Source organism: Notolabrus celidotus, chromosome 5 (genome assembly GCF_009762535.1).
Source record: "Notolabrus celidotus isolate fNotCel1 chromosome 5, fNotCel1.pri, whole genome shotgun sequence".
In the NCBI taxonomy this organism is placed as follows: domain Eukaryota; kingdom Metazoa; phylum Chordata; class Actinopteri; order Labriformes; family Labridae; genus Notolabrus; species Notolabrus celidotus.
In genome coordinates this window covers 34224695-34240379 of record NC_048276.1, presented here as the reverse complement: position 1 = coordinate 34240379, position 15685 = coordinate 34224695, and the positions used below count along the sequence as shown (strand labels likewise).

The window sequence follows — 15685 nt, the reverse complement described above, 5'->3', positions numbered from 1 at the left end:
TTTCCCATAGTAAAGATTCTCAACAAGTGATGTGTTTGATTGACATGAAGCAAGTAAGGGTGAGATTGTTAAAAAAAATGCTTGTATAAAAGGTTCCTCCTCTGATAAGGCAAATAAGCCAATCACAGTAGAAGATTTTGTGGCAGCAACTGGGGTGGCCAATCAGATTTTGATGGGGGCCTATGCCACAACTTGCATTCCCATTGGACATGCTCCTGAGCACCCTGAGGACCATAGCCTCTGTATGTGGGCCCTCACTTCAACCAAAGCTAAACAGGCACCCCTAAAACATATGGAGTGCTGCATATGTGATAACACACGACAGGTAGTGTGCAAGGTATGAAAAAATGAAGCAATGTCTTTTATTTTAAGTGTAGTAGACACTGACCATTACAACCCTCACAAAGTTCAGGCTTAGTGCAGTGTTGGTCGATCTTACTGCATTAGTTTTGGTGAGCTAATGCTAACCTCCATCATGTACTGAAAATAAACAAGGTGAAAGTCTTTTATGTAGATTCAGCCAGACAAAATAGTAACAGTGTCCTCATTGAGACAGAGACATGTACTAGAGTCTGAAAGTCACACTGTCTGGTTTTCATGTCTGATGTCATCTCCAGACTGACCTATCTTTACAGCCGGCTCAGGTACATCGGACCTGTGCACTTAGGGGTCCACAACCACAAGAATAAAGTGAAGTTTCCTGCTTCCAGTCCACCGGTCATGTTTTCCTTTTCACATCTCCTATGAGTTAATATTTTAATAAGAGACATTTATTCAGCAGGAAGAGCTGGGTCCGTGTGACGCTGTCTGCAAAGAGCTTAACATGAGAAGTGACTGAGGGCAAACTACTGCTTCAGCCTAAAGGCTTTGAGATACATTTTGTAACCCAGGCCATAAAGACTGGATGTAACTTTTGAAGCTACATTTTCCAACAGTAGAAGAGTTTGGGTCATTTGGAATAAGAGTTTACTGTATTTGTTGCACTTTTGCACATATATAAGTTCATAAATTGTGATTCAAAATGGGATGACAGCAACATTGCCATTATGTGTGGTTGACTAAATCTGATGAAAACACACACCCCCTCTCCCTGATAAGATACACACATTTAATAGATAACCAAACGGCATCCTCTGGTGTTGAAAAATGAAGCCAAAGCGGGAGTCCAAAAAACTGCAGTTCCCCAAGTGTCCACTGGAGGCTGCCTCAAAAAGCCAAGGAAATCCCCATTCACACCCATGTTACAATGTCAGAAATGAACATGTTTACAGTCTGGTTCAAATCTGTTTTGGTTAGCTAATTTCTTTGCTTGTAAAAACTGTATAGTTGGTGAATTATTTGTATTACTTGTCGATTCTGAAGGTGGTTTGAGGGGCATAGCTCTTCACCTGGAGGCTTATGGCCCTCTTATACTCCACCACTTTGTCTGTTTTTAGGTTGACCAACAGTTAGGTTGAGTCAGCTTTTCCAAACAAACGCCTTCAACAAACTTCAAAACCAAGCAGCAACCTCCAGTCTCAAAATATGAAGGCAATGTGGAAGTGTTATAAACTGCAGTTCAGTGAGTGTCCACTTGAGGCTGGCTGCAGAAACACCAGAAACCACATGCACACTAGGGCTGTCAACGAATATTCTAAATTCGAATATATATTCGAATATAAAAAAAAAACGGAGATTCGATTCTGAAAATTAATATTCGATTGTGGAAAAAAACACATCGGCGGCTGCTTTGCGAGTGGGCGCACTGCATGACGGGTCAGGGACAGGTCACAGGAGTCACACATGCACAGCGTAAAGACGACAGAGAGAAATCCTTCCGTCCCCAGATCCTCAGTGCGCTCTGAACGCGTCTTTTCCTCCGTTGGGAATATAGTGATAAAAAGAGATCGGCACTGGCCTCTTCACGTGTGGACTGTTTGTGTTTTTGGCAAATAACCTGTCAGGCCTAAGACCCTACATTGACAGTGGACTAAAAGAGCCAGACAATCAGTGACACTGTGATAAAATGCAGTTTTTCCTCTTTTTTTTTCATACTAGCGTCAAGAATGTAAGTGGACTACTTTTTCATTTTTAACTTCAACTTCAATTAATGTTAATAATATTTGCTTCAATCACTGAATGAAGCCTGCCTATATTAGGGACAAGAGTCGGGACCTTTAATTGCTCGCACAAGTCTTGTTCAGCACCATAGACTGTTCAGCACTCACTCAGCGCATTGCGCACAGAGAGGGGAGGGGGGCGAGCGAGCAAGAGGTCTTCAAAGTGTTAAGATATAGACCATTAGGTCATTTACTTGTTTTGTAATGTGTAGGTATGTTTTAGGCATGTTATATCTTAAATAAAAATACATATACAAGTAGTTATGTCTCCTTGTATTAGTTTGTCCACCTGTGATTGACATAATGCGCAAATATAGATATTCGAATGGTTTGAACCTATGGGATTTTTTAGAGCGAATATTCGAACGTCATTTTGGAGCAATTTTGACAGCCCTAATACACACCCATTCAAAGAAGAAGATCTTCACAGCAGAAATAAACATGTTTACAGCCTGGTTCAAAAAACAGTTCAGGTCTGAATAGCTCATTTCTCTATCGACACACTGTACGGGGGTGATTTTTTTTCAAACGTGACAGTTCAGAAGATATAAAGATTACGAGTTTTGCCCATTTAAGGACATGACTGACTTGACTGACAGGCGGGAACTCTGTAGCTGTTGGCTAGGAGGCTAAAGTCCCACCTCTTTACCTCCCAATAGCTCGAATGAAGTTTGGTTGAGTTCAGCATTTCCAATATGGCTCCCGCCTACAATTGGCTTCAAAACAGCGCTCAGGAACAGGATGGGTGACGTCACAGAGGCTACGTGCATTATTTATACAGTCTATGTTCAAAACGTCTCATCAGAAACCAATGGATGATGTCTCTGAGACTACGTGTTCATACAGGCTGTAATGACGACCATTTTCCCTTCTAACTTTAACTTTTGCAATTAGAGTTAAGATTATAAACATTCTTGACTTTGCTGGAGAAATTAATAAAAAGTATGAGCATAAAACAAATAGAACTTAATTTGTGATTTCTTTATTTGATATATTTTAGTGGAGAAATATCTAGATCATTTCATCTTAACGCTCAGAGGCACTTTCAGCTGAGACAAGAACGAGAAAAAATACCCCCTGAAACATTTTGTACTTTTTTATCTGCTGTGATATTACAGCTTTTATTTCCCATCAGTAAGCTTCTCTATTTGCTCCAGAGGTCAGACCTTGGTGAGGCTTCTCTGAGGAAGATGATGGTTAATCTATAATGCTACTGGCAGCCATTAGCTCTAGTGATCACCTTTAAATGGTCATACAACAGAGGAGTAATAAAAAGGCCATTTACTATGACTAGGAATTCCCTGCGGCTTTAAACACTATAATATTACCCTTCACATTAACACTCCTCCAAAAAAACCACTGCTGCATCTTTTGAAGTGTGCTCTCAAAGAAGGTAAGGATTTATAAAACATGATTCAGGACACTCTAAACAGTGACAAAGTACAGCCACGATGAAGTCACTCATCAGTTTGAGCACTAGTGTAGTGAGTTTTGGATTTTTGCCATCACAGTTTGAGTTTCTGCACAGATTTGAGGGTGCTGCTGGTAGGAAGCAGGACGTCACCACATGCCAAGTGATACAAAACATGCTCTCTGCAGATGCATTAACTGGTTAATTAGATCATGAAAATCCAAGCTAACCAGCAGTGTTGTGATCACAACTTCTAAAACCTGCTGGTTAGTGCTAATAAACAGGATTTCTCTTCTGTTTTCATCACAAGATGGTGATGTTTATGATGCCAAACTCAAGCTTTAAAACACAGTTGTTGAAACAATAGTTAAATACAGACCTTATGTTGTTATGCAGGGATTGTAGCTCTCTGTGAATGTTTCTCCTGCTGTCCTGTGTTTCCTCTTTCCAGGTTGGCTGTAGGTAAGGGGGCGGAGCCAGCTGATTTAATGTCCTGCACCTGGGCATGCTGGGTCTGGGCTACTTCAGCTGGCTTCTCTTTTTCATTCTCTCTCTTTCTCTCTCTCTCTCTCTCTCTCTCTCTCTCTCTCTCTCTCTCTCTCTCTCTCTCTCTCTCTCTCTCTCTCTCTGGCTATCATCATACCATTTGGATTGTTCTCTTTGTTTTGCCTCCACATGACTTCCACACACATTCACAGTGTTTTTATTTCAGAGGTGTCATCAAGCTGCAAGCTTCAGCAGCAAGAATTGAAGCCAATGCGGAAGTATTAAAAACTGCAGTTCATCAAGCGTCCACTTGAGGCTGGCTCTGGAAGTACCGGAAACAACATACACACCAATTAAAAAAGCTGAACTTGACAGCAGAAATAAACATGTTTACTGCCTGGTACAGAAGACGAGTGTAGTCTGGATAGCTCATTTCTCAATTGGCACACACTGTACGGGGGTGAATTTTTTCATAACGCTGCAATTTCAAAGATATTTACATTACGAGTTTTCCATTGAGAGGCACAGCTGCCTTGATTGACAGGTGGGAACACTGTAGCTGTTGGCTAGGAGCAAGGTTCCCACTCTTTTCCAGAGATCATTTTCCAGGACATTTCCAGGACATTTTCAGTGATGATCAAGCTGGTATGACAGTCTAAATTTAGTTCCTAATTTAGTTCCTAAATAGTCTAATATGTTCCACTAAGTAGAAGTCTACATTTAAAGACGTGCAGTCTATTGCTATCCATGAAATCATCTCTTACATGCTTAAAAGTGATGGCAAATTGATTATAGCATAATGCAACCACAGATGTAAAGCACTTTATTAGTGCAGCCAAGTAACATCAGAGAATAGACTTTAAAATCCTGCTGATGGTTTATAAAGCACTGAATGGTTTAGGCTGATCTGCTGCTGCTTTATGAACCACCTCAACCTCTGAGGTCATCAGGTACTGGTCTGCTTTCAGTCCCTAGAGTCAGAATGAAACATGGTGAAGCAGTGTTTAGTCATTATGCACCACATATCTGGAACACACTCCCTGAAAGCTGTAGGTCTGCTCCAACTCTCACCTCTTTTAAATCAAAGACTAAGACTTTTTTATTTGCCACTGCCTTCCTATCTTAGATTATTTTAACTCACTTTAAATTAAAATTTTAATGTAATTTTTAATATATTCGAATTTTCCTGTTTTTATTATATTTGTCATTTTAATTATGTTATTTTATGCCTGTCTGAATGTTTCCAATGCTTTTAATGTTTTAATGTAAAGCACATTGAGTTGCCCTCGTGTATGAAATGCACTATACAAATAAAGCTGCCTTGCCTTGCCTAACAATGATGGCCAACTCTCATCTCAGCTTTCTCTTTTCTCAAAAAATATAAAATTTGCTATGTAAAAAACAAAAGAGCCAGTAAAGGAATCTGGAAGCTGCCTTACTGAAATAAATAAATAAATAAATAAATATAATAATCAGAGGATCAGTGCATATATTGACATAAATAGAACTGAATGACAAAAATGGCCACAAATGTTGAATGGGGATGTGGTTTTTTTTAAGCTTGTCAGGTCGCACGCAGTCATGTTGGAATAATTTTCCAGGACAATCCGTGATTTTCCAGGACATATTACTTTTTCTCCCATTTTCCAGGTGTTTTCCAGTACTGGAAAACTGGTCAACTGTTTTCCAGGTTTTCCAGGTTTTTCAGGACGTGTGGGAACCTTGTAGGAGGCTCAAAGCCCGCCTCTTTACCTCACAATCCCTTGACAACAGTTAGGTTGAGTTCAGCATTTCCAATATGGCAACAATTGGCTTCAAAACAGCGCTTCAGAAACAGCTGGGTGACATCACAGTTATTGCCCATTAATTTTACAGTCTGTGGGTGTCATGTTGACTTTGAAATTAAATCACACGTTCATAGCCAGTGATTTGGAGTGTTTCATAGTAAAAGCATGAAGTCTCTCTAAAGGACTGAGGTTTACGCTGTACTACAGAGCAAGTTCAACATTCCCTGGATATGTTCTGGTCATCTGGCCTCACTAACCCTGACAGAGGTGATCGCACCAAGCAGATCCACAAAGCTGGTTCTCAACATAATAAATCAGCTCTGAGTTATTCTGAGTGTTCAGCTATCTCCTAAAGAAAACTCTCTCTAGCTGCTTTAATAATAATAATAATAATAAAGTTTCCCTAAGACAACTCCAAAGTCAGAGACCACATCAGGATTCATTTGCCTTATTTCTTTATTGCAGATTTTTTCAGTTTTGCTTGTATACATGTCAGACAGTACTGCAGCTCTGTGAGCAGAATAATGCGTGTGGATACAGGAGGGGAGCTTATAGCTGACAGGAACATCAACATGCTCCTCGCTCCAGCTTCACGTGTCTTGTTTAATCAAGACGAGTTCAAGACCTTGATTGTCACACTGAAAAATGTTCCTAACCAGAGCTTCTTGTGTTTCTTGTCAGTGGTCCTTCCCATCCGTCTGGACAAAAGATTGGAGGTTGTCAAGATATATACGACAACCACGTCCCTCCTCACACACATGACAACACAAACTTACATGTTAAGTGACAAAACTAATGTCCAGAGAATGCCTGTTGGTTCATTTTCTGCTGTTTTTAATGAATGAATGAGGGTGCATTAGACTTCAAATCAGTTCAGGGAATAAAACTTATTCCAATCAGAAGTGGGATTAAATGTTAAAAAATGCACACCTTGATTTTCCTCCATGTAGACACAACTTGATTTTCCTGTTTTCTTTTTTCACTCACATTTGTATATATGTACATCGTTTAAGTATTGCCCCTCACATTAAAATCACTAATATATACTCACTTTGCTACTAAAAGTTTCAGTGTATTTGTGCTAAACACAAACCATCCCACATTAATTGCATAACTTCCCAATTTTGAACACAAGTTTTTACTGCCCTTTACCAGAAAAATCTCACATCTTGTCAGCTAAATGCACCGTCACAACTAAAGTGCTTCATGAGATTTCTATCCCCGATGAGAGCTGCCATTCTCATGGAAACTAGACGAGGGGATACAGATGAGGCTTTTGATGGAAAAACAGAACAAAAACACTAAATCTCCAGAGTGTGGAGCGTGGATAAAAGAGGCCCGGCGTTTGAGGAGCCTCGTTTCTCTCTGAGTTCAGTCTCCTGAAATATGTGATGAGCAGGAATGTAGTGGAGCATGAAGTACTCTGCGTTCTTCCAGAGAAGCTCTTTATTCCGCTCACGTCTCCTCCCCTTCGCTCACTCAATGAGGTTTGGGCAGATGTTGATATTAACTGACATTAACAGGCGGGGATTGCAGGAGGTCCACCTGTCTGCAGAGGGTGGAGAACAAAGGGTTAATTCAGCAGTGAGAGGACACGGGTGGAGCTGGAACCTAACTGCTGCTGCTGCCGCCGCCACCGCCGCCGCCTGGAGCTTTGAGGCAGTCCTCGGTGACGCCCTGAGAGGCCAGCTCAGACAGAACATTGTCCAGGTAGTTTGGGTCGGGGTAGCCGTGGCCCGACAGGTTGGACATCATCTCTGTTTTGTGGTGGATGCCGTTCCACACCACCGTGTCGGGCTCGCCGGTGGTGCTGGAGGTTCCCACAGTGAAGATGAGGCGACGCATCCACGCCACCTTCAGCAGCTCCAGCACCTGTGCAGCAGAGGGAGGAGGATGAATCATTAGGAATGGGGGAGGACTACCTCAAAACCTGCTCCAAAAAGTGGTCATGTGTGGTTCTGACCTGGCTGCTGTTTCATTTTCATTATTGATATCATATATTTATTTACTTTCCTATTATTATTATTATCATTATCATTATCATTATCATTATTATTATTATTATTATAATTATTATTATTATTATTGTTGTTATCGTTATTATTATTATCATTATAATTATTATTATTATTATTATTATTATTATTATTATTATTATTATTGTTATCTCCCTCTTTCATTGCTTACTTTTTATAGATTACTTCTGCTCTATTTGTTTTTTGTGTCTTTGTTTTGTTGTTGCTGTTTTTTTGTTTTCCTCTTATTATTATTATTATTATTATTTTAAGTATTACTCCTTTGTTTGTCTTTTTGTTTTGTTTTCCATATTTGTGCCTTGTTTACTTGTTATTCTGTCTTCTATCACTCGGTCACCCTTTTCTTGCACAATCAAAACAAACTAAAACCTCTGGGTATCTTTAAGGATTTCTAAAGTGAACAGCAGATTTTTGTATTTTGATCCTTAATTTGTGACACTGATCCTTTTCCTCTAAAAACCAACCCGTTTTTAAACCCTGGTTTAAAACCATGAGGCGCCTCTCACACCAATAAGCAGGTTCATCTTGACTGTCTGTTTGCTAACTCAGACTTATGGATACATCTTGATTCAAAACAGCTTTACAAGCTTTATTTTTTTTTTAGCACTATCATTTAAGAAACCTGCTGACTCTGCTGTCTATGTGCTTTTCCATATGAACACACAGTCCACACACAAATAATGAAGCTTTTAGAGGATTATGCAACTTGTTATGATGAAGGGAAATAGGCTGCCTAACTGATGGAAATCAACAGCGCCTCCTAAAAACACTTTAAACACTTTTCACCAATAAAAGCCTGGCGCCTCCCGGATATATTCCTCACTCTGCAGGGAACTAAACACTGAGGACTCTAAAGGTAGACGTCTGAGGAGCAGCACGGACAAAATACAACACAGATAATTTGATCTTAATTTCCATTAATGGATTACATCAGAGGTTATTTATAGAAGCTGAAGAGTGCAGCTGCAGACGCCACTGAGCAGGAAATGAGCCACTAACTCACCATGGAAACAACACAACTTTATAATGAGCACAAAGTATTCTTAATCTAATCACAGGGAAACACCACAGCCCTGATGGGGCGCCATGCAGAGTGGAGTTAATGGTGTTCAGCTGTGTGGCTTCTAGAGCTCCACTGCTTTGTTATGATGTGAAGGAACTCAATATTCCATCTGTAGTCAGGTGAAGCAGCTTCCTACTTCTCAAGGCTGTGACAGTGTGGACGTTCATATGTACACTACCAGCCAAAAGTTTGGACACCACACCTTCTAGTTCAATGGTTTGTATTTGTTTTAATTATTTTCAACATTGTAGATTAATACTGAAGACATCAGAACTATGAAATAATCTGGTTTTACCACAATCTGGATTACAACAGTAGTCAAATAGGGCTATCCATTGTGTACTAACCCTACCTCTGAACAACACAACTGATGGTCTCAAACACATTAAGAAGGCAAGTCATTCTACAAATGAACTCTTGACAAGGCTCATGTTCATTAGAAACCATTCCAGGAGACCACTTCATGAAGCAGACTGAGAGAATACCAAGAGTGTGCAAAGCTGTCATGAAGGAAAAAGGGGGCTACTTTACAGAATCTAAAATATAAAACAGATTCTGTTTTGTTTAACACTTTTTGGTTCATTCAATAATTCCATATATGTTCTTTCATAGTTTTGATGTCTTCAGTATTAATCTACAGTGTTTACAATAATTAAAACAAATACAAACCCTTGAATGAGAAGGTGTTTCCAAACTTCCGACTGGTAGTGTATGTATTCTTCTTGCCTGAGCTGCAGATGACTGTTACAGTTCTATGCAACGGACCATGTGGTCATTATCTTTACATGGAGTGACTGGTTTGGATGTATGTCTGTGTTCATGATTGGTATTGTGACAAACATTTTCAGGTGTGTTAGAATGGATGGAGATGATCTGAAAGACCTTTTTCATGTTAATGTTTATAGAGGACAAAGAAGGAATAACATAAAGTCCTGCTCACAGGTGGAGTGAATAACACTGATGATCTCATTACTGTGGCACCTGTCAGTGGGTGAGGTGTTAGGCAGCAGGTGAACATTTTGATGGGTTGGAAGTAAATAAGTGGGCATAAGGATGTGAGCGACTTTGACAAGGACCAAACTTTTGATGGCTACGTGACCGGGTCAGAACATCTCCAAAGCTGCAGCTCTTGTAGGGTGTTCCTGGTCTGCAGAAGTCAGTACCTAGAACAAGTGGTCCGAGGAAGGAACAAAAAGGTGAACCAATGACCAGGTCATGGTGTGCTTGGGGGGGACAGGGTGGTCTGGGAAGAGCTAAAGGGGACAAAATTGCTGAAAAAGACCATGTGTGCACGAGCACCAGAACTATATCCCAGAGCAATGGAAGAAGGTGGCCTGGAGAGGCACAGGAGAGTGGACCCCAAATATCAATCCCATTAAGTAACTTTGGGATGTGAAGGACAATGAAGTCTGATTCTTGGAGGCTCCACCTCGCAACTTACAGGACTTAAAAGATCTGCTGCTGACGTCTCGGTGCCACACACCTTCTAGTGGAGTCCACGTTCTGTCAGATGAGGGTTGTTTTGGCCCCGACTCATGGGATACTTGTTGGTAGATCAGAAGGCCTGGCCTAATTCATGAACCACTGTTTGCTCAATCAAAACCAGAGAAACAAAACCATCTCCCTGTCCTGTATCAAGGATTAAATTAAACCCCCCAGCATTGCTACAGGACTAACAGGTAACCTCTGTCACTGGCTGACCCCCTTCCCTTTGATACATGTGTGTGATGCAGACTCAGTCCCAGCTGTAGGAAGTGAAGTTTGTGAAGTCTGTGGCTCTTTACCTTCCTGCCCTTGTCGTTGTCCGGTAGAAAACAGAAGCGAGGGAAGCCTCTGCAGGTGAACGGCTGTCCCGGGTTGGGATGCTCGGGGCCCTGTTGGAGAAAGGAAACATAAAGAAGTTTAATCCGGGAGGTCAGCTGGGACAATCAAATAATCTAATAATAACTGGGGTTTGGATTAACAGAGCACAAACAGCTCAATACAAATCTGATCTGAAACATGAAATCAGTGATTCGTGAAGCTTTTGGTTACAGAGGGACACAGAATTCAATTAAAAGTTGTCCCAGAGGACGGGGTCACAAGAACTCTGGACAACGAGCAAACCAGTCTGAACATGAATCTGGTAAAAACTTTGTTAGAGAAAACTTTAGTTCACTCTGCACTTTTGTTCTCTAGTCGTTTCTTATTTCCAGCCCACCCCCCTCTCAAACCGGTCTTCTGAGGTATCATGTTGGCCAGAACATAAAGCCACATCTCCTTTTCCAACACCTGCGTTTGAGGGGAGCGTTTGAAGAACAAGAAACTCCAAGGAGAAGTGAGACTTTTCTGAAACAAGGCGCTCTTCCATTAAGAAGAATGGAGACCAGCATTAATCAATCTCATGGAACCAGATCAATAGATTTGATTTGGCTGTTGGTGTTTCTCTGACTGTTTCACTCAGTAACTCTTCTTGGCAGCTCGACTGAGTTTTGTTTTGTTTCCACAGTAAACACGTCTGCAGCTCTAAACTTTTGACTTTTACTTTGGGGCCTTTGGAAACTCCCCGCAGGTTAAACTGAGCTTCCTTGTCTTTTAGGTTTGACCAACTTTGAATGGCGCTCTATAAACCGAATTAAAGTAACCAGACAGCCTTGGAACAGCTGAGTCATCTTTAATTGATCTCTACATTTTCATTTGTTTTGATGGTGGGTAACTCAGCTTTGATTTGCCTTTTACTGCCGTGATGAGATGAGACACCGAACAGTGAAGTTACAAGAAACCATGAGGTATCTCTCTCTGTCTCTCTGTAGCTGCCACCAGTTTCTCTACTTTCTGATGATGTCTTTACATTACTGTTCCTTAGATCATTCAAAAATTACCCACACTTTTTGAAAACAACTGTCCCAAAAAAAATCACATGATCCTCTAGTGAGTGTGGTAGTGAAGTGTCAAACATGGGAGCCTTGAAGTCGCATTTCCAAGGGGCAACTGGTGCAGCTGTCCCCTGAGAGGAAGAGCTCCAAACGTTTATGTTTGGCTCTTATATTGTGCTTTTTCAAGGTGGGTATTTAGTCCCGATACGCCTCGTCTGCAGCATGTAACCAAGCGGCAACTCCAAATTGAAGCCAATGCGGAAGTGTTAAAAGCTGCAGTTCATCGAGTGTCCACTTGAGGCTGACTCTGGAAGTACCAGAAACCACATACACACCTATTCAAAGAAGACGATCTTTACAGCAGAAATAAACATGTTCACAGCCTGGTTCAAAAAACAAGTGTAGTCTGGATAGCTCATTTCTTGATCGGCACACAATGTATGGGGTGAATTTTTTCATAACGCAGAAATTTCGAAGACATTGAGATTACTAGCTTTCCATTATGAGAGGCACAGCTGACTTGACTGACAGGTGGGAACACAGTAGCTGTTGGCGAGGAGTCTCAAAGCCCTCCTCTTTACCTCACAATCCCTTGACAACAGTTAGGTTGAGTTCAGCATTTCCAATATGGCTTCCGCCGCCGATTGGCTTCAAAACAGCGCTTTAGAAACAGATGTGTGACGTCACGGACACTACGTCCATTATTTATACAGTCTATGTATGTAATGCAGAAAGGCATATGAGTGGGGTTAGGTGACTCTGCCTCTGATCCTCCTGCTGAAGTAGTAACAGAGGTGGAATGAGGGGATGGACGGTGGTAATGTGAAGTGTCGATCCGGCTTGGCAGAACAGCTGTGTGTGTGAGTGAAGATAAATAATCTCCAAACATCAAGGCCGAAGCTTTTGTTCAATTTCAGGTTTTAGAGGCGAAATTTTTGGTGCCTTGAATTCTTAAAATACTTTCTACTAAGCAGGACTGGAAAAATATATACAGTAGTTGCTGCAAAACAAGAAGCTTGGAAAACAGTGAAAGCCAGCTGAATATGAAATAAACTCCTGGATTTTCCCAGCATGCAACAGGATGAGGTCTGGTTTTATATTTATCTGCCTACCTGTATACCAGGCAGTATGCTGTAAATGATCTGGATGGTTCCACAGTCTGGGTGACCTGGCAGAGACTGGGCGATGCTGTAAATCTCCATCTTCCCTTTGGGCTGTGTGCCGGTCTTCTCTCCATAGATTGTCTTACACGAGGGACACTGCATGCTGCCGTCCTGAGAGGAAAACACACAAGCAGAGAGGCCTTTAAAAAGCGAGCAGGTCAATACAAACCAGGTAAGTGCTGATCAATTATTCATCGATCCACTGGTGAGACTTTAGTTTGGTTTCATGTCCCCTCTCCTGCACGGATCACTAAACCTCTGCTCTCGACAGCGAGGACTTCACTCACACTTGTTCGTTTAGCATGTGATACAGTTATTGGGTATTCAGTTTATACCCTACCACCCTAACACGGATCAATAACTGTTAGAGCATCCTGAGCAACAAAGGAGCACACAGCATCACATTTTTAAAGGACCATTACACTGTTGGCGAATGTTGTAGCTCGTCTAAAAATTACTATAGATCTCTATTAAAGGAAAGCATTTTCCAAAACACAATTACATTGATATCTTGTGTGATTAAAGTATGGGTTATAATAAATACTATAAAAGGCATAACACTGGCTTAAAGGGCTGGTCCAATATTTTGGGAAGTATTTATATTTGTTTGCCATGACTAGAATTTAATTTAAATTCCTTCTTCTGACCTACAAAGCTCTGAATGGTCAGGGTCCAGGAGGCAGACACCCTCTCTACTTTTTAGAGTACGCTTCAAACTTTCCTTCTTGATACAGCTTATAGTTAGAGCTGGTTCAGGCTTGGACAGCTCTTAGTTATGCTGCTATAGGCTTAGACTGACACACTGGGATCCTGTCTTTCCCTCTCTCTCCTCTGTCTGCCCGTCACTCACTTTAACTCTCCCTATCCCATTAAAGTTACTAACCATAGACCTTTCTGGAGTCTCTGAGCTCCCTTGTCTCGTAGGTTCCTCTGGATCTCTGCCGTAGGCGGCCAGACTCCAGCTGCTACAATTACTACTATCCGTCTCACCACTATCATCTCTCTCTCTCTTCATCTCCCTCTATCCCTCTCTCCAACACGGTCTCAGCAGATGTGTGTCTAACATGAGTCTGGTCCTGCTGGAGGTTTCTGCCTGTTAAAGGAAGTTTGTCCTTGCCACTGTAACTTGTTAAATGCTGCAAAGTACTCTGCTCATGGTGGATTAAGATGAGATCAGACTGAGTCCTGTCTGTAAGATGGGACTGGATCTTATCCTGTCTTGATGTTGGGTCTTTGTTAATAATAGAACACAGAGTACGGTCTAGACCTGCTCTGTTTGGAAAGAGTCTGAGGAGAACATTTGATGTAATTAGAGGCTACATAAATAAAGATAATCATTGATTGAACTGACTTTGAACACCTTGTGAATGAGTAAAAAGTATAAAAACACCCGACAGCAGGGGAAAGAGTGAGCCATACTCTCTCAAAATGTCAACCAGTGCTTTTAATGTTCAACACTTCTACCTCTTGTTCGATCACTCCACTAAAACACTGAAATGAAAAGTGGTGGCTCCAGGAAGCTAACTTGTTAGAGAGCAGCAGCTGAGCATGGTGACTCTTGAGTTTTTTCAAGGCCCTGCATTTGTTATCTTTTTGTTTTGTTTTGAGTTTTATTTTTCAGTACCTTTTGAAAATATATTTTTCAGTTTGTTGGTTTCATTTATTTGTTGTTCATATGTCTGTAAAGCTGCTGCAAACAAATCACCCTGAGTAGTTTGAAGAGTTGTTTGTATCATATGATTTGCATGCTTAAAGTTTTCACCTTGTTCTTTACAGAAAGTGAATTAGAGTACAAGACTTAAACATCAAACTGTTCCTTCAACACATCACTTGTTTAGCAAAATATCATCAGGCAGCATGACTGTCACGCTGAATGTCACTGCAGACTTTCTGAACAATCAATACACACAAACTTTACATCCCAATGTGACTTTGCCAACAGATTGTGTACATTATAACAAACACAGTATGCATGCAGTGTGCAGCAGTCTCTGTACCTTTGTTCCGTTGTTGTACATGGCCAGCATGCAGAGCATGTGCAGTGTGTGTCCACACTTGATGAATTTCCCCACAGTGTCTGGCAGGATGCTTTGGCTCCCCTCCTCTGTGGAAGCTGTCTCGTAGCCAGACGGGTTGGACAGTTGATCCATGCAGATAATGCAGTCCTGAAAGAGACACAGGGAATATTTGGCTCCGTTCGCACGTTATGTGGATATTTTTGAGAAAGTTTTTCCTCTTGGTTTTGGCCTTAAATCAAAGAGTTTAAGGTCATTAAACGCGGAGGGTTTCAAAAATACCTTCCAGGGTGGAGATGCTGGAGAACTCTGTTTCGTTTTCTCCGTATTGACAGCAGAAACGAAAGTTTGAGGAGACGCTGACGTACCTGCAGCATGACGATTGTTTATATGCATTGCGCATGCGCGACAATGGCAGACTACGGCCCATCTCAATCCTCCCTAGCCCTGGGCCCTCCTTGACTTAATGACGTCAGCTGGAAAGTGATTGAGGGCAGGAGGCTGTAAGGGCTCAAACTGTAGAACTGGGAATGAGACAGCACTCTGAGACTTCTCACGTGACCTGCATGACGTCACCAGCTCACCTTAGCGGGGTTTGGAAGTTTTATTGCACAATTTTTACTTTACTCAAATTCAAGGTGCTTAAGGGACGACTGACTGCCATGTGATCCAGTCTCTCACCGTTCAGACTGCTTAACCACAACATTTAAAATATATAAATAGGCTATATAACCATAAATATATAAATGATACTGTACACACATATGTGT

The 15685-nt window shown here is 41.3% G+C and overlaps 1 protein-coding gene across 2 annotated transcripts in view; it reads right to left on the bottom strand.

Moving 5' to 3' along the window:
• Window positions 1–6221: 6221 nt before the first annotated feature.
• dtx2 (deltex 2, E3 ubiquitin ligase) overlaps window positions 6222–15685 on the bottom strand; it is a 31519-nt gene continuing 22055 nt past the window's right edge. For both annotated transcript variants that reach the window (XM_034683488.1, XM_034683489.1), the window contains 4 exons: window positions 14898–15065; window positions 12850–13011; window positions 10667–10756; window positions 6222–7655 (listed from right to left, as the gene is read on the bottom strand). In XM_034683488.1, coding sequence (XP_034539379.1) covers window positions 7395–7655; window positions 10667–10756; window positions 12850–13011; window positions 14898–15065 — 681 coding nt within the window. In that variant the 3' untranslated portion in view covers window positions 6222–7394. The remainder of the gene's footprint in view (window positions 7656–10666; window positions 10757–12849; window positions 13012–14897; window positions 15066–15685) is intronic.